Source organism: Chelon labrosus, assembly GCF_963514085.1.
Source record: "Chelon labrosus genome assembly, chromosome: 8".
NCBI lineage: Eukaryota > Metazoa > Chordata > Actinopteri > Mugiliformes > Mugilidae > Chelon > Chelon labrosus.
The window spans coordinates 9,804,190-9,823,535 of NC_140358.1; the positions used below are offsets into that span (position 1 = coordinate 9,804,190).

General features: G+C 41.1%; 2 protein-coding genes across 2 annotated transcripts in view; one reads left to right on the forward strand and one right to left on the reverse strand.

Moving 5' to 3' along the window:
* dlg3 (discs, large homolog 3) overlaps window positions 1-6,522 on the forward strand; it is a 71,171-nt gene extending 64,649 nt beyond the window's left edge. The window contains exons 16-23 of the mRNA XM_084550218.1: window positions 141-237; window positions 1,681-1,722; window positions 1,928-1,978; window positions 2,083-2,184; window positions 2,279-2,451; window positions 2,654-2,763; window positions 2,848-2,939; window positions 3,340-6,522. Of these exons, the coding sequence (XP_084406344.1) occupies window positions 141-237; window positions 1,681-1,722; window positions 1,928-1,978; window positions 2,083-2,184; window positions 2,279-2,451; window positions 2,654-2,763; window positions 2,848-2,939; window positions 3,340-3,446 (774 nt within the window). The 3' untranslated portion in view covers window positions 3,447-6,522. The remainder of the gene's footprint in view (window positions 1-140; window positions 238-1,680; window positions 1,723-1,927; window positions 1,979-2,082; window positions 2,185-2,278; window positions 2,452-2,653; window positions 2,764-2,847; window positions 2,940-3,339) is intronic.
* A 137-nt stretch (window positions 6,523-6,659) lies between these two features.
* On the reverse strand, window positions 6,660-18,497 carry tex11 (testis expressed 11; the record flags this gene model as incomplete). Its single annotated transcript, XM_084549774.1, has 29 exons — window positions 6,660-6,920; window positions 7,166-7,333; window positions 7,916-8,036; window positions 8,142-8,250; window positions 8,363-8,512; window positions 8,667-8,739; window positions 8,940-9,053; window positions 9,561-9,631; window positions 9,735-9,812; window positions 9,921-9,961; window positions 10,037-10,090; window positions 10,569-10,654; window positions 11,897-12,021; window positions 12,123-12,225; window positions 12,371-12,508; window positions 14,237-14,322; window positions 14,409-14,560; window positions 14,651-14,729; window positions 14,991-15,072; window positions 15,164-15,259; window positions 15,352-15,409; window positions 15,486-15,571; window positions 15,674-15,754; window positions 15,974-16,093; window positions 16,200-16,280; window positions 16,362-16,441; window positions 16,584-16,668; window positions 16,906-17,018; window positions 18,470-18,497. The coding sequence occupies 29 exons, from the start codon at window positions 18,495-18,497 to the stop codon at window positions 6,852-6,854; spliced, it is 2,727 nt and encodes a 908-aa protein (XP_084405900.1). The 3' UTR covers window positions 6,660-6,851.
* Window positions 18,498-19,346: the final 849 nt, after the last annotated feature.

Below are 19,346 nucleotides of genomic sequence, written 5' to 3' on the forward strand. Positions count from 1 at the left end.
ATTTGACATGTATTGTGTGTTTCATATCATTTGTTTTTTTGCATGGTTGTCAAGTGATTTCATTGAAACCCATTCTGTTTTTTTGGTCCCACCCTCTCATTGCCCCTTCCCCCCCTTCTCACCCACACATCAACAAGCAGCCTGTCAAAGTAAAGCGCAAAAAAAGCTTCAACCTCTCACGCAAGTTCCCGTTTTACAAGAGCAAGGAGAATATTGCACAGGAGTTGGAGCCTGAACGTGAGTACCAGCTGTGTGATCGGGGGTGGGGAGGGGGTGCTGTTGTTTTTCGTCTTTCCCCCTTCATGCTTCAGTTCTGTCTCTCAGCTTTCATCTTTCCGCTCACCTCCAGGGATGGTTTGTGTGACGGCGCCACTCTCATCCCTTTCTCACAGTCCCAGAGAGAAGCCAGCATCACCAGCCTGGAGATGTGGGCTTCTCTCTGGTGTGTCTGTGCATCTGTCTGTGGGCTCCGGAGGAGTGTCTCACTGTGTGTGTTTGCAAGTTCTTGGCTGCATTAACACACGGGCCTTCTAATTCTGCAAGCCAGCGCTATGAGTCCTGATCAATTCTCCAGTCAGTCACTGACCCACAACAACAAGAATCTCATTAACTGGACAGAAGCTTTAACACTTAACAGGTCAAAATCCCATTTAATGGGATTGGGATTGGGATTGTGTAATTGAAAGGCTGTGGAGCTCTGGCTTAATGAGTGCCACAGCGCCATGTGACAGCAAGCCTAGTGAGCACAACGGAGCACTCCTCTCCCTCTCTGTCCCAACTCTCACTAACCTCTTCTTCTTCCTGTTTGCTTTCTTCTCTTGGTCTCTGCTCTCACCTGTCGGGACACCTAGGACTTCCCAGGGTTAAGCGATGACTTTTATGGATCAAAGAGTTTGAGTAAGTGTGTGGTTGTACTGTGTCAAGCAGCTGTCCCCCTGAGCTCAGAGAAAAAATGCTTTGTCACTGCAGGCCCAGCTGGGAATGTAAAAACCACGCACATCTAGAGCGACACACACACACACACACACACACACACACACACACACACACACACACACACACACACACACAGACTTACGGGGGGCTCCCACAAAACACACACACACCTACTCAGATTCACAGTGCATACAAAAGATGCATTCCCAAGGGAGGGTGAGTGAGTGCTACACTTATTCTGAATGTCTCATAGGGTCCTTTACAATACATGATTTTGTCACAGAAGGTCACACAGAGCTACAATACATCTGTCACCAGAGCAGGGTGTTTCTATCTCTGGTTGGAAACACTTTTTCCTCCGTTCCCCTGAGTCAGCCAGCTCCTGCCTTCCTACTGTGGACAATGTGCTTGTTTTCTTTTGTCTTTTCCCTGATATGAAATCCGCTGCCACACGCACAGATGCAGCAATAGGAAACACTGGCCAGGGAATTTGGTCATTTGGGATACTATCACAGGAAACACTTGTTTTTCTATTGCTTGCACCTAAAACCACTTCCCTAATATTGCAAGTGCATGGCTGCTGCACCAAACTAGACTTCTGCTTTCTTTACTTCCTTTTTTTTTTTTTTTTTTTTAATGCCATAGTGGAGGCAGGTGAAAATAATTTTCACCTATAAGAGACTTTATTTGAATGTGAAAACAGTTTTGGATTTGGATCTGAGACTCTCTCTTTCGCTTTTTCAGAATGCCTGACATCCAACACAAGTGACAGCGAAAGTAGTTCGAGTGAGTCAATCTAATATCTCATGGTCTTTCTGGTTTGATTTACACTGCCCACATAGATGAATGGCACTGTAGCTGCCCTTATATTCAGTTGTGAAATAAATTCTGTAATTCAGTATTTCATTTGGGGTTTAGTCAGCAATGATGGGTTTATTATATTTGTTTAGAAGAGATGTTAAATGTCTGATCTTCATTTGTGTTATAACAGAGGGTCAGGAGGACACGATTCTTTCCTATGAGCCAGTCATTCGACAGGAAAGTGAGTGCAACACTTCAAGCTCCAAAATACATGCAGCACAAGTGAAGCTATGTATCGTTTGTATTTCCATATATCCTCACCTGGCTTCTGTGTCTCCAACTCAGTCCACTACACGAGGCCTGTGATCATTTTAGGCCCATTGAAGGACCGAGTAAACGATGACCTCATCTCTGAGTTTCCCCACAAGTTTGGCTCATGTGTACCCCGTGAGTTGACAACACGCAACACCTCTACACAACAAACGCACCAAACACAACAGTGTGAGAGACAAAAATAAACTTATTCCATTCGCATCTGCAGATACAACTCGTCCCAGACGAGAAAACGAGATGGACGGCCAGGACTACCACTTTGTGGCCTCAAGAGAACAAATGGAGAAGGACATTCAGGATAATAAATTCATCGAGGCTGGCCAGTTCAACGAGAACCTCTACGGGACAAGCATCTTGTCTGTCAGAACTGTGGCTGAGAGGGTGAGCGTCAAGATCTGTGTTTCTATTTAGGGTTGAGTTGCCACATGGTGTAATCAGAGGCACGTTAGGTGGCCTGCTAATTCATGCCATTTGTAATTAACGTTGCAGCATTATAAAAACTACAATCAATCCGTCATGAATATGTGGTGTAGCTGTGTGACAGAAACTCATATTTAACAAAGCGTTGTCAACCTGCCTACAGGGGAAACACTGCATTCTGGATGTGTCTGGGAATGCCATAAAACGACTGCAGCAAGCACAACTTTATCCGATTGCCATCTTTATTAAACCAAAATCCATTGAAGCCCTAATGTAAGTCCAAACCCTTAAACATACTGAAACATTAGTAGCTCTAATTATGTGTGTTATGCTAACCATAACTACTGTCGTTTTCAGGGAAATGAATAAGAGGCAGACGTATGAGCAGGCCAATAAAGTGTTTGACAAGGCAGTTAAGCTGGAGCAAGACTTTGGAGAGTTTTTCACAGGTTGGTCTCACTGCACCTTTGTTTTAATAAATATCTGTAGTTGTGATTTGGGTTCTAACTAATGATGTATCAATCTGATATGATCTCACTAAATTGTTAGGTTCATAAATAGCTCATCTTTTAAAATTCAACCATTCAGTTTAACAAGGTGTATGACGTGAAGTGATTAATTGATTGCGAAAAATGTGCGGATACATTTTCTGTCAACCAGCTTATTACTGACAATGTGCAAATAATAAAATGACACAATTCGGGAAATTGGTTTCATTTGAAAAGCAAATGTTTGGCATTTAATCAATTTTTTTTGTCTGTCGACATATTGATTTGTCATCCCATTGTTTCAGCTCCAGTTGTGATGCAACCATCCAACTAACACATCTGCCTGTGTGTTTGTCTACAGCTATCGTACAGGGTGACTCACTAGAGGAGATCTACAACAAAATCAAGCTAATCATCGAGGAGCAGTCTGGACCCTACATCTGGATCCCCTCCTCAGAGAAGCTCTGAGCTCCCTGCCGTCCTCTCTGCATCCATGCAGAGCTCCCCACCTGCCTCCCAGAGACCCCACCCAAGCCCAAAAATTCCCTCTCCTCACCTCCTTTTTGCAGATATGTTTCATATCAAGTTTTAGTGTCATCATTATGTTACTCTCTAAATGAAAAAGAAGTCTTATCACCATTACTGTGACTGTGCACACCCCTGCATGAGTTTCTCAACAAATCCATTCAAGACTGGAAATGTCATTCCAAAGGAATTTGTCAAATGAAAACAAAAGGGAAAAGGAATAAACCATTTTGTGAACTGGGACTGACTGAGGATCAGAATGTTTTACAGAAATCAGGAGAGAGGAGTTGGGATTCAAAAAGAAGTTGCAGGGGAACAGAGACAAATCATACCAAGTTGGAACACTTTGTAAATGTTCATCAAATCACATTTAAAAAGACACGCAAGATGAGAAGTTGAAGACCAATTGAGATTTTTCTTTTTTCTAAAAAGACTGGATAAAATCGAGCCCTGCTGATGGTACTGTTCAAGGAGTCATCTCTCTTGTTTATAATGACTGAGGAAATTAGTGGAGGAGCCTACAAACTGGTGATCTATTTATCACAAACCAGCTTGCTGTTTGGTCGTCTGCCAGTTGTCTGTGCTGCAGCCGATAAAGACATCTTGGGAGGCAGATCAAGAGGAAGAAATGCGTTGTGAATCTCTACATTTATATTATGAAATCACAAGATAAATGATAAAATCCTACTGAGATTTTACTACATATTAAAAACTACACATTTTACACTTCACTAGAATTGTCAATTTGGAGGGCTGTTAGATTTCATTTTTGTTCTGTTTAATTATTTTTTTTTTTTCTTGTGGGATTTTTTGCTTGTGGTTTTTAGCTGCTCTGTGTAAAGGACGGGGGTAGAGAAGTGTAACTGGGCTCTCTGCAAAACACCAAACTGCCTTACATCAAATACAAATTCTGTTTTGTGACTACCTGTTGTCTGTGAGGGAGGCTGCACACAATTGAGAGGAAACATTCTCATCTTTCCTTGCTTTTTTGTGTCCTCCAACTGTCAGGAGGCCTGACTTGAGTGCAATAGATTAAAAAAAAAAAGAAGTTCGCCCCTGTGGGCACCTTTTCTCCCCCGTACTTCAACCTTTTTCCTGAGTAACTAAAGGATAATTTGGCCATTGGACTACAGTTTGGACAGCCAGAGCCTCCTAACTCATGTTGAGCAGCAGACCACCCTATTACACTCTCTGCCTTCCCAGATTCTCTTCTGATTGGTCACATGGTACTGTCCTATCTGCCGCCATGACGGTGGCCTTAAAACGGGTAGAACAAGACAATAATTGTATTGGATGTCCTTACGATTAAAGAGTCAATATAACCTGTTTTGGATTGTCCCCATGTCCCCCTACCAAATACAACACTAAAGTTGGGTTTGAGTAAACCTTACATGCTTTGTGTATCTATAACGTATGAATTCTTAATGAATCTGTTGCCGGCAGGTGCTGAACCACTGTGTTGAGCTCTTAGTGTGTCTGGGGTGAGCTAGATCAGCTCAGGAATCTTAATGTACAGATACCATGTCCCCTATGACCGAAAGGCCAAGTTTGGGCAATGACACAGAGTTCATAGTTGTCAAATGTGAACAAACACGTACTTGAGGTACAGTCATCTTAATTACAGGCGATTTCATCTGGACCATGTAATCAGGTTGTATTATAAGTCTCCTCTTTTTGGCGAGGCTGGGCGCTTGTTCAAGGCTGTATGGCATCACCAGGACTGTAAAGACCTGCTCCACCCTCCCGTTCAGACCGTGGCGCTATATGTGAATGTGTGCATGTGAGAGGGCACATCTGAAGGAGCAGCGCCATGGACCCCGATCCAGTGAACGGTCGTGTTTTTGTTTTTGTTTTTTGTTTTTTTTGTTGTTTTTTTTGAAGAGTGCAAAGGGATTTTCTTTTTCTTCTCGGAGAGCAAGACCCAACAACAAGTGTTAACCTAGACCTCTGGGGTCCCTTGCTCTCTCCCACCCACAGAGCACCTGTACCTGCAGGCATTTTCTGAACAGGTGTGCCCACCTGCCAGGCACCACTGCTAAACCAGCTGTCATTACCTGTGTCAAAACCAGAGTTCAGGGAATAACCGAAGGGAACAGAGCCATTTATAAACTGCTTGCAGACTGTTTCAAAGGGTGTGGTAGCTGTACAATGTAAATAAGCCCCCAGCAGATCCCCCTCACCTGTGCTTCATGCATGTGTGAATCAAACTGGGACAAACATGTTTTATAGACCACAAATGTCAGGTAAGTAAAGTTTGAGCTACTCTTGAGAAATAATTTCCATACAAATGTGCTGTATTGTTGGTATTTCTCTTCAAATGCCTATTGGAACACTTAACTAGTCAGTTGGGGATTCAGTTCCCTCACGTAGGGCCTGTCTACATGTGATTCTTGTGGAACGTGTCTGGGTGTATAGATTAAAAAAAATATATATATATTGTAAAATAAAATGATGCAGGCAGAAACCTACACAATATCACAAAAACCAGGAGCATTGATCAATACATTATTAGAGGTTTAGAATTGGTCCTCTCTGGTGTTTAGTTGAAATACAGCTGACTGTTAACAATGTGTGTGGTATTCATACCTCAGTCAGCCATGTCAAAGCCCAAAGAACTTGATTTCATTTTACTCTTTCCATTGAGGTTGTGGTAACAAGATGGAACCTGAATGCCTCCGTGTGTGTATAATTGATGAGGGTCTTTGTTCTGATGAGAGGAATGACAACATATTTGCTTTTATTTTTTGGGTTGGGGGGGGTCAGGGTTCTTGTTTGTACTTTTGGGTGATAATATGTTTATGTTATAGCACATCTGTGCAGTAAGTGCTTGCAAACATGAACCCTTTGATTGTACAGTAGTTTCCTTCCTGTCACTGCAGGTGGTACAGGACACTTGGCCTCATGGTCTTCCCTGTCCTAGTCATGAGGGAACACAGTCCTGCAACTTTTGTTTGGGTTTTATTTTGGGACTTGACAAGAGTTTATTTGTTTGAAAATAAAATATGTGACTCAGTTATGATTTTGATGTGCTTGTTATTCTGCTTTAAGCGACTCATTGGCTTTGGGAATAGCTGAATTTTTGCAGTTATACAAATTGGATTGTTTGTTGGCCTTTTAGCTTTTATTGAGAAGGAGTGAAAAGGTGGGACTGGAACAAATGCCAAATCAAAACTGTAAAAAATCATGGCCATCTACATGGGTCCCACATACATATTTAAAGCAGTATATCAGATAAACATTTTGCTTGTAACATTAAGAACATTTAGCTTCAGTGAACTGATGGAACTAAAGCCCTTTAAATTCAGGAGTGTATAACAGCAGACTGACAGCAGACCAGTCCTAGTTTGTCTATTCTTCCATGAGGTGTTTCTTTGCTTTGTCCAATTGTTCCAGGAATTCAGTGTAGAGACCAGACATCTGTGAGCACACAACACACAACTATAACTTAATGCTTCTTAGACTTCAAAGACTTTGTTTTCTTTCTAGCAGTGCATACCTATTTTGTTAACCAAAATATTAAATACTTAAAATGTGTTTTGCAAGGAAACTGAAGGTCTACAATGACGTTTTATACAGACAAGTGTTCCCTGGGACAAAGCCTTTGTCTAGCAGGATGTTTCAAGTTCTATCACGCTGCTACCACTTCAGTCTTTTTATTCTACCTGTGTCTCATAGCTCTCCTGCAGAGTTCCCAGGTGGCGGACGAAGCTCATGGCAAGGCCGCACCACTTCTCCGCTTCGGGGTATTGAGCCAAGCTGTACAACGTTATCCCCGTGTTCCAAGCTCGAGTCAGCAGCCACAGGGTCTCCATCTCTGGGAAGTCGTCCGGCTACGGTGAAGAGCAGGAAGATCTTCAAAAGGCTTTTTAACAGAGGCCACCTGGGTGACTGACTTGAAAATCGTTTATAGAGGGTTGGGCAGCAAGCAGCAAGTAAACTTCCATCAAATCCTGTCCGTTTGTACGTTAACCTTCACTAAAAACCAACCATGAACAAACTCGTTTTAAACGTTTCATTCATATTCTGCAACACTTTAATCTTGTCCCTTTACTTTGATCCAAAGAATTCCACAGCTTTCGAGTAATAACTCAATATGAAAAGGGAAATATGTGCTGCCTCTAAAGCAGTGTAATGCCTCAATAATTTCATGTCTCTTTCAGAGCTGCAGCTCACCGGCAGTGTGATGACTTGTACAGCACATTAACATTCAAATTGGCAGGAAGGGGTGGTGAATGGAAGCATCTGCTAATTGAAGTACGGCTGAAAGCCCATTGATAAAAAGAGGCTTCTAGAACAGCAGGCAGGCATGAAGTGGAGGAGAGGGGGTTAATTATATAGCAGGGAGCCGTTCTGTTGGAGGGAACAGGAGGTGGGAGCCAAGGGATGTCTCTGTGTGATTGGTGCTGACTCACTGCGGCTGCGATGATCGACAGGGCCTCCTCATAGTAGTCCCATACCTCCTTGAGCACATGGGCCTCCACCTCAGTCACACCACTTGGGAGGGACAGCTTGATCAGGATGTGAAGATACTTGCTAACATGGGGACAAAGAAAACATCCACACAATCAGAAACTCATCCTAATAGCGAGTTTAAGGAAATGGATCGTTAATGAAATGTCAGAATAGTGGTGGGTTTGCCTGCAGCGGGCCAGGTCAGCTTGTGGTTGTTTCTTGTGCAGAGAGACAGCGACCCTCAGAGCCTTCTTACACAGCAGAGGGAAGTGGGCTGGAGGCTCCATGGCTAAAGCTACATAAAGCATATAATCAATACTAGCAAATGTTACAAATACTAAAATGTTTGTTTATTTAGGTATTTCATCTGAGATAATATTAACAATACATTCAGGGTTTTTTCTTACCTGCAATAGTCTCTAGCACTTTGGTTTCCACATTTTCCAGCTCCAGGACTGACTCCAGTACTGTCTCAACTTTGGGATCATTCAGCTTAGCACGAGCTTCAAACTCATACAGCAGCAGTAGTGTGTCTGTTTTGTCCACTGGGAAGTTTCCTGTAAATACATGTTGAGAATACAGATTAGCTCAGTCTTGATTCATGATGAATGACCTAAAATAGGTCTTTGCTTCTTTATCTTCTTCAGTTTTAACTACTTTTATATCTGTAAGCAAATAACCACTGCTGGTATTTGGAGCTACTTAAGGTACCTGATGCTTTCAAGGTTTTCCAGATCTCCCAACAGATCTGAATTTGCTCGAGGGCCCCAGTGAGCTCCTCAGTCTGTGAATCAAACACAAAACAAACATTCTGGATTCACTGTCGCCCTCTAGTGTCCACCTCCTCTTCAAAGATTGAAATTAAACACCTACGCCAGCACCAATAATGTTGTTAGTCACCTCCTCTCCACTGGGCTTGGTAAATTTCCATCCATATGGATGGAGAGTGTGCTAAATGTAGGAGATGGGCAGTGGGTGGCACACCTGGGCTGAGTGAGGAGACTTCCTGCAAAGCTCCAAAGAGGCAGCAGCAGCCATTAGCAGACAAGTCTTCTGGCCTATGAGCAGCGTGCGATCTGGAGGGCACAGCTGGGAGAGCTATGTATGGGTCCATAAAGAAGTACACACACGTACGCCAATTAAATAAGGCACTATAGTGGCATTTCTAAAATACTGTGCCATTCTGACAGTGTTAAACCAAAGCAGAGTTGGTCAATTGAATAACTATTATTAATGGCTAATGCTGAAATAACATAAGTAACATAAGTCCCAGTTTCTGTACAACAGCTTCTCAACATCCAACTACAGAAGTGTCTTAATGTACTAATGGTCTAAAGCATGAATACATTTACTTAGATCAGGTATGTACACCCAGTCTACATCACATGGAGAAATGGAGGTTAAATGTATTCTGATAAATGTAAGGCCGGGAAGGATTTATTCTAAATGAAAAGCCAGAAAGTCTGAGTTAACTATCACTGTGACTGTAAATTGATGTTTCTCTTTCTAAACCAACGTTTAATCCCTGTTCAAGTGTTCTCGATCTACACCCACGTACAGCAGATATTGATTAATTCACCCGACAAAGCTAATAAGGCGACTTGCCTGGTAAGAGAGAACAAAGAAATCCCTCATTCTGTCAGGGCTGCTCTCGCACTGCAGAGCCGAGTTCCAAGCTGCAACAAACACACGCAGAGAAAAAATGAAGGTGCTGCAAGATTTTAAGTGATAGCATGCTATGTCAGATTGAAGTGACAAGGAATGAAAGAATCTTAGTACCAATCTTTCTGAACCAGTTGGCGTCCTCTGTGCGTTGCTCAGTAGTCACGTGAGACTGACGTGAAACTGTCTGCAGAGCTGCAGGAATAGCAAACAAAACATTTGAGGGTTATGACGCACAGCGGACACTGTAGTGAGACACTAATTCCTGAAATGCAATTTAACCTGTGTTGCATATGTACTCACCCATTTTTAGATATGGCAGCAGGGCATCCAGATTCTCATTCCTGCAAGGAGTGAATGTGGTAAATGTATGTACTATATATACACTATACATATTTGGTACTTTGTCTTTTCCTCACCTCGTCTCTTCACTCGTTTTTTCCATTTTAGAGAGCACAAGCCGAACCAAACACCTACAGAAATATGAATGAAGAACACTGGTGTTGACCTCCTTTCTTTCACCTACTAACTGTTTAATACAGAGACACACTTTCAGTGGAGAAGTAAGGGAATATAGGTCAGTGGATCATAGAGGTGTATGGAACAGACTCACAACAATCTGTAAGCCACCTCTACTAAATGCACCCACTTAATGTGTGAAATACTACCACTCTGTTCCATTGCAACACATGAATACTGTATGTTTCATGGTTTGTGTGATGTATGTCATGTGGTGGTCTATAAGTGTAAAGGATGTCCTGCCTCTTAGACTGTAAACCTAGTTTACCTATGGGTACCAATAAAGTAACCTGAACCTGAACCTGAACCTGAAGACACATTATAAAAACTGTAGTAATTGTCTGGATTCTGGCTTACCGCTAACACTTTATATCTTTGCCTACCATATATCTTTCATTTGTATATTTAAGTTATACTCCAGCTCTCACAGACCTCAGAGCAGTCAGAACCCGAGCTTCATATTTGTAGTTTTCACAGAAACTCTCCAGCGCTCTCATGGCAGTTTCCTGCTGTTCATTCTATCACAGGAGAGAAAAACAACCTCATCATCATTATTACCACCACCCACCAGCCACGATCATTACAATCACACAGTACACTAAAGGAAATCTTTGCTAATAACTGGTTGCTGCGCATTACGCTTGATGATAGTTGCTTAGGAGAGGATATACACTGATCCGCCACAACATTAAAACCACCAAGCGGTGAAATGAATAACATTGATGATCTGATTACAATGTAGTGTTCCCCTCGGAAACCTGTGACGTGGTATTTATGCGGATGCCACTTTGGCAAGAACCACCACCTGAATTTTTGCAGACCGAGTACAACCCTATAGCAATAGCAAGGGGGTGTGCTTGCAATGTGGTTTCTGACACGTTTCAATCAAAACCCACAAAATAATTTGTTAACATAATTTTTTAGCAATTGGAGCAACAGCTGCTCGCCTGTTGGATTGGACCGCACATGTCAGGCTTTGTTTCCTAGGTGCACGCTGTGTCGCTGGTTCACTGCTTTTCCTTCCTTGGACCACTTTTGATGCTGACCACTGCAGACTGGGAACACCCCACAACAGCTGCAGTTTTGAAGATGCTCTGACCCAAACAACTAGCCATCCTAATTTGTCCCTCGTCAAAGACGCTCAAATCCTTCCACTTGCCCAATTTTCCTGCTTCTAATACCAATATATCCCAATATATCCCACCCACCAACAGATGCCATGATAACCAGATAATCAGTGTTATTCACTTGAATGATGACAGTCGGTCATAATGTTATGACTGACTGGTGTATATACATTGAACAATCATGTGAACTGTGTCGTGCAACCATTAAAGCTTAATTTCAACATGTCTCTACTCATATTTATGTCCATGCGCAATAGGCTTGTGAAGGTGGCATGCTGTAATGCTCGAACTGGGATTGCAGCTTTCTTTTTCTTTTTACTCAACAAAGAAAACAATGAGGAGAATTCCTGGAAAGGTGTGACATGTTCAAACATCTGCTATTCTGCCATTCTTCTCAGAACTCCCTCCCTCCTGCACAGTAGGCCTTCAGTGACAAGGATATGATCCCTCATCAGCTTCCCACTCACAAACAATGCAGATTGTGGTCAACTGAGTCTATGCCCAACCTATATGAGGCTCCAAGTCATCATAATAATACCAGAAGACTAGAAATTGTGATAATAATTCCATCAGAAATTCCCAAATTGTATGACTGTGTACAGAAACAAGCAAGACCCTTATGATGAGTTCTACCTCCAAAGCAATCTGAGCAGCCAGAATGAGGAGCTTGGACGCTGCATCCTCAGATACAAGCAGTCTGTCCTCACTGGCTACAGGACTCTTGGACAGAAGTCCCATTGCATTCACTGCAGCGGCAGCTGTCACAAATAAGCAGAGGAAATATAATGAAGCTGTAATGAAGCTGCCACATTGAAACCATCCATGCATTTGATGTATATATCTAAAGTTTTGTAGTTACCTTTTTCTGCATCGTTCTCTTTAACAGCAATCTTGTACACAATGAACTGAGTGAAAATGCAGTCAGGATCACATGTCTCTGCTTCTTTAATTGCCTCTTTGGCCTGAAAACACAAGTTTTTAATATCCATGCAAACACGATTCACATGGATAAACAAAATGGCAGGAGCACTTACCTTTGTGACAAATGATGCAGCAAATCCTGGACATTTATTTAATTGCTGTTGGTGTTGTGTCTGTATGTCCTACCTTTTCCAGTTGCCTCAGTTCCAGGAAACAGGAAGCTCTGTTCCTTTGCAGTTTGGCTACATTAGGCTCCATTTGGCCTGCCTTGAAGAAGCTCAGGGAATAGTTATACCACTGAAGAGCCTCAGAATAGCTTTTTGCCTGGAAAGAAAAATTCAAATAAATTGGTCATAAAATGTGTTCTGATCTTCATTGAAGTCACAACAACAGACAAACACAGCTTAAAATAACACCACACAAAAAATTATGTTTTCATGTTTTTATTGACCACAACATGCAAACATTCACAGTGCAGGGTGAAACAAGTATGTGAAACCCTAGGCTAATGAAAAGAAGGCTAACTTCTCCAAGAGCTAACTGGAGCCAGGAGTCAGCCAACCTGGAGTCCAATCAATGTGATGAGATTGGAGGTGTTGGTTAAATCTGTTGTCAGGAAGCATTGCCTGATGTGAACCATGCCTCGCACAAAAGAGCTCTCAGAAGACCTACGATCAAGAATTGTTGACTTGCATGAAGCTGGCGAGTGTTACAAAAGTATCTCTAAAAGCCTTGACATTCATGTGTCCACGGTAAGACAGACTGTCTACAAATGGAGAAAGTTCAGCACTGTTGCTACTTTCTCTAGGCGTGGTTGTCCTGTAAAGATGACTGCAAGAGCACAGCGCTGAACGCTCAATGAGGTGAAGAAGAATCCTAGAGTGTCAACTAAAGTCTTACAGAAATCTCTGGCACGTGCTAACATTTTTGTTGACAAATCTACAATAAGTAAAGAATGGAGTTCATGGGAGGACACCACGGAGGAAGCCACTGCTGTCCAAAAAAACCATTGCTGAATATCTGAAGTTTGCAAAAGAGCACCTGGATGTACCACAGCACTACTAGCAGAATATTCTGTAGACAGATGAAACCAAAATTGAGTTGTTTGGAAAGAACACACAACGCTATGTGTGGAGAAAAAATGGCACAGCACACCAACATCAAAACCTCATCCCAACTGTGAAATATGGTGGAGGGGGCATCATGGTTTGGGGCTGCTCTGCTGCCTCAGGGCCTGGATGGATTGCTGTCATCGACGGAAAAATTAATTCCCAAGTTTATCAAGACATTTTACAGGAAAACGTAAGACCATCTGTCCACAAACTGAAGCTCAACAGAGGATGGGCGATGCAACAGGACAACAACCCAAAGCATAGAAGTAAATCAACAACAGAATGGCTTCAACAGAAGAAAATACGCCTTCTGGAGTGGCCCAGTCAGAGTGCTGACCTCAACCTGATTGAGATGCTGTGGCATGACCTCAAGAGAGCGATTCACACCAGACATCCCCAGAATATTGCTGAACTGAAAGTTTTGTAAAGAGGAATGGTCCAAAATTCCTCCTGACCGTTGAGCAGGTCTGATCTGCAACTACAGGAAATGTTTGGTTGAGGTTATTGCTGCCAAAGGAAAGTCAACCAGTTATTAAATCCAAAGATTCACATACTTTTTCCACCCTGTACTTAGAATGTTTACATGTTGTGTTCAATTAAAAACATGAAAACATTTTTTGTGCAGTAGTAATTTAAGCAGACTGTGTTTGTTTATTGTTGTGACTTAGATGAAGATCAGATAATTTTATGACCAATTTATGCAGAAATGCAAGTAATCCCAAAGGGTTCACATACTTTTTCTTGCAACTGTACAACGAATACAAGGAAATGACAGCACACCAATCAAAACCAACACATACACAGAAAAAAACATGCACACTTCATACCTTCCTTCTTGCTGAGGCAACAGAACCGATCACTGAGTGTTCATGCTGATAAGTGTATATGCATTATGAAATATCTTATAAATTAAGCATGAGGAAGGCTATGTTTGGCATACCTCAATGTGCTTGGATGCTTTATCCCACACAATGACATGTAGACTTGTAAGGGCTTGTGGAGACAGCTGTTTACCTGCATAGTGGCCTGTGCGGGCATGATTAAAAAAAAAATGTTACTATGAAATGTTTCATGTTATTATTTAACATTTATCACTGATAAAGCAAAACTACCAATGATGATGTCCTCTATCTTCTGTTTGCCCAGTAGCTCCTTGCCTCTCTGCAGCAGTAGCTCAATGTGCAAGACGAGAGCAGATCCCAGGTCAGGAGACGACTCAAAGTGCTGACACACACGTTTCAAATACTCAAATGCCAGCACTTCTCTACAAAAGTCAAAACATATATTACGCAGTTGGATAGAGAAATGTCTGGGTGTGTCTATAAGCACATGTTCACGTGCAATTGTGACATACCTGTCTTCAGACATGAGTAGTTTCACTGTGCTCAGACATACATCAAGAGAAACCTTTGATTCCAGCATCTCATTAAGTCCTGAAAACATATTTTTCATTAACATTTCCAGGGACCCAATACAAGAATTTTACAGTTTGACTTTGAGCAGCTCATTGGGGATACCTGATCTGAGTTGTTAAATCCTCTGGAGTATCAGACTCCCAGGGGTTTCAGAATAAAAACTACCAACATTTTAATGTTTCATTTGCTTCCCCAACTTTTCAGCCAATTACATCCCACTGCTCCCGATGTTAATCACATTCTGAATAAATAATTCATGGAGGCCTGGAATTAACTAACCTGCTCTGATATCATTGTCTGAGGCCCCACATCTCAGGAGTATTCTGATCTTTAAGTACAGTCCAGATGCGCTTACACATTCCTGTCAAAATCCACAATACTGTCAGATACAAAGTTCGTGGTTCACAATGCACATATAAATAATTACATGAAAATAACTTCTCATATTCCACCTTGTTGGCTAAGCTGACAGCATTAAGAGCCTTGTCCTGAAACATCTGGCAGTCCCACTCTAAATAAACTGTGGCAAGGAGCCGCAAAACCTTGGCCTATTATGAAGCAAAATTAAAATAAAAAATATTATTTTGACTTCAAAATGATAGCCATTGCTATCACTAAACTTTGTATAGCATTGTCTTACCTGGACTTCAGCTCCAGGGGCATATTTCAGATTCATTTTCCCAATGTCATAGCTTTGCCTGGAAAAGAAGGACAACCATTCCTACTTTTGTTTTTCCTCAGCTATTTTCTGTAGAAATTAAACATTATATTTACCTCAACCAAAATACACTGTCTTCAAACTTTCTCAGATTGTAAGTGTCTATTCCAAAGTTGCAGCACATGAGGGCGAGGTATGCAGTCTGTATTGAAAAAGTATATCCACAGTTAACATCCTCCGCACTTTCAGTAACAATATGTACTACAAATGTGAAACCAAAAATAGTGATAACAGATAACTTTACGTCTTTCGGCAGGTGCAGCAACATGTCTTTACAACGTTGCATGTAGACAACAGCTTCATGGTTATTGCCTTGACTTATGGCCTGTGGAGAACAGTACTTCCTCTTATATGTCAGCAAACAATATAATGCTCCTATTAGCTTTTAGAGATTTCCCCCCTCTCATTGTTTCTCAGTTCACATTTTAGCTGTCTCACACTTCACACTGGAAGTCTGTCAGAATAGCACTTCCTAAGCTGCCAAATATCACAAGAACAAATATTCACATTGAAGGTGTTGAACATCACATGCGCCACAGCTCACCGATTCTGCCTGGTATGACAGAACTCGAAGCAGATCCTTCTCCACATCCCCCTTGGCTAAAGTGATGTCAGCTGCACTGTCGCCTCTGGACGTTAGTTGGCTATAGAGTTTTTCCAGACGCTAGGGGTATTGTATGTTGAGTAATTTGTCAAGACAACATATTTCTGCTTGCTCTAAGCTTAAAGACAGAATCTCTCTCTCATTTTGAGTGTTAATTTTTCTTCACCTTGACAGCAAGCTTTAAGAAATGATCTGCCATCTGGGGATTTTTGCAGTCCAGCCAGGATCTTCCTGTTTTGCTGGCCATCTGTAAACATTAGACACTGACAAACATGGCTTGTCCAGCTGAAATGTTGAGCAATCAGAGAGTGGCTGCAGTTTTGCTTACCAAGATCTGCTTGCGAACAATGCCCTCTGTTGGATTCTCAGGCTCACAGCAGTACAACAGACTGCACGCAACATGACGCACTGTGAGGATGATGAAAATGTCACAACCATGGCTGCCCCTGTATTTACCCCCCAGCATTGTGTCAGATGGTATATCTGGATGTTTTCAAATAATATGAGCATCTGTAAAATTGAGTAAAATGGACTGGAACTAGAAGTGCACCTTTGGCTTTCTGATTTTGACTTAGAGAAGCACCCACATTCTTAGTAACAGCCCAGTTCCACAGCTGGATGGCACACTCCCCAAGCTGTAATATGAGTAAGAAAAAGAAAAACACATGCAACTTAAAAAAATATGGAATCTTCTAATTTTTGATTTGGTGCTAGACAAACAAAACAGATGTAAAACTTTGCAGTGACTCACTGAAATGGACAAGGTGTCTGCAGCCCAATATAGTGTGTTTTATATGGGTGTTTATTTGTTTACTATCTGAGTAAATCAAGAGTAAATATCCCACTACCCATATGTATATGCTATTATCTACCTGTGGATCTGGTATTTCTGGAAAAGCCTCGAGGCCAGACACTTCAAAAAAGAGCTTCTCTATCACCTCATCATAGTCTGTCATCTGTCTCTGCAGCAGGTTTTCTGTGAGACCTGTGTGTGTGAACAAAAGCAGATAAACCCCACTGACAAGACACGAACAAGGCAGTAAAAGACACATCATCTCCGGAAGTGACAGCTTACACAAAACAACAGATATAACACATCATTTTGACTAGTACACCGACAGCAAACTTCACTTCAGCAAACTTTTTTCAGTATGTCAATGGAAGACAAGAAGAGAAAAAAAAAATAGTCCATCACTAGCTTCTGGATGCATTGAAAAGTTAATCAAACCTACCTGAAAGAATAGTTCTTTCAGAGACAAAAAGCACTAATGTGAAGTTAAAGTCAATTTCACACTCAGTTGGTCGCTTAAGTGGAACACGGAAAACAATATTCAGGTAGGTAATGGTCTCAAAAATAGCAATTATTCGCTCGCAACAATAAAGTCCATTATGCTACATACTAATACTTACCTGGTTTCTTTGAACGCAGATCTTTAAAAGTATTACTAGTATAAAAAAAAACAATTCAACCGTAACCAGTGCTGCCCCATTTGTTCTAATCCAAAGCTAGGTAATTGTGAAAATGGTTTAAAGTTTTCTTTATGGAGTTGTCGACACCGATTATTGGAGGAGTTAGGAACAGTGAATGTTTTCAAACATTACTGGTTGAGGAATGATATTAAACATGTCAATTTATAATCGTTTAATTGAAAGTACCGTTTTTTAAAACTTTTTACGCATTTTCGCTGCAGTGAAGTGTGAATCAGCTGAATTTTCGCTGCAGCGCTGTTTTGATTCGGTTCTGCAGTAGTAGTAGTGTAAACCCGGATCTTTCGAGGGATTCGGATCATGCCGAGTCAGTATGAGCCGGGTTGTGCAGTCACTTGACCCAAAATGGCCCGATTGCGAAAGAAAGTGTTTCCAGTACATTCACTCGAGACATAATAAAGCATAGTAAACACCAAAGAACGGATATTACAGTTACCTGTTATTGCCATTTATCAGTTTAAGTTTCGCTTAGTGAAAAGTCAGTGAGCGGCTGTCAAGTCGGGTAGTACGCTGTCATTACAGCAGTGGCACTTGATGGAATCCTAATTAACTTGGGGTTGTAGCAGGAGCCGACTCGTCCTCACTTGCCAAAGCGACCAATAAAATTGCCTATTTTAATAAAACAAAAAATTTGCTTGGATTGAAATGACGGACATTTTGACCGGCGGGGTTAAAAACACCGTACATTTGCAGATTTCACCGGATAAAGGAAACACAGGAGGTTAGTATACATTCAAGCTAACCCAGCTAGTTTGCGAGATAGCTAGCGATGTCAGAAGCTAGCTAAACGACCTAGTAAACGGGCTAGGTGGCTAACGCTAGGTAGCTAGCTGGTAGCTAACGCTAAAAAAAAGTTACGACTACAGTTTGTACCCACAAAAACTGTCTTAAATAAAAGCTTTGTTTAACAAATAGTAGTTAGATAAGATGAACCGGGCAGTTACTCACATTTTACTGTTGAAACAAATTGTTCCATGTTTTAAGTTTCACTCCTTGGAACTCCAATCGATTGATTGACAGCTGTCGCATATGCCCGCGAAACAAACAAACAAAAAAAATAAATGAATAAAATATAAAATAAATATATTTCACTTAGGGCCTTTTTAAAACGGCAAATAAAGACACAGAACGAGGCAGTGTTCATTTTCTATCCCTCTCTGGCAGGGGCATGTAAGATTAAATAATATATGACATACACAGTACTGCTTTTGGAAACTTTAGCTCCTGAACCTGGTGTCATAACATTACAAAGATTCCTTTAATCTGATATGTGTTCTCTCGTTTTACATCAATTGTGCAAATATCTCAATTTGGTGAAAACGGTTATGACCCTTTATTGTGCTAGTTTCCCCTTGTAAACAGAATGTGATAACAAAAAAGTGTGTTGATTTACTTATGCATAGTTTTGTCTGTAACTGATACGAATCAGTTATTAATGGTTTAAAGGTTGGCACTTAAAGTTGTGTTTGAGTTTTCACTCAGTGTAAATATCACATTAAAACCACTTTAGAATAAATAAAAGACAGAAATATATGTTAAGTTAGAGTTGTTTGTTGATTTCTGCTCTTGATCCAACAATGAGGAGCCTAAATGAAAAATATTTAATATGAATATACAATATTGTTTTAAACTACAGGCTGATTTTTTATATGTCACCATAAAACTTCCCAAGTAGATTACTTTACTTAATTATTTAGTATTACAGAGTCTGAAAACGTTGAAAACATATCCTCAAATATGCCAGTTATTAAACATGTGATCATTTGCATATATTACTATGGACAAACTTAAGTAAAGGAAACAAAACACTCATTTTTTTTTTTTC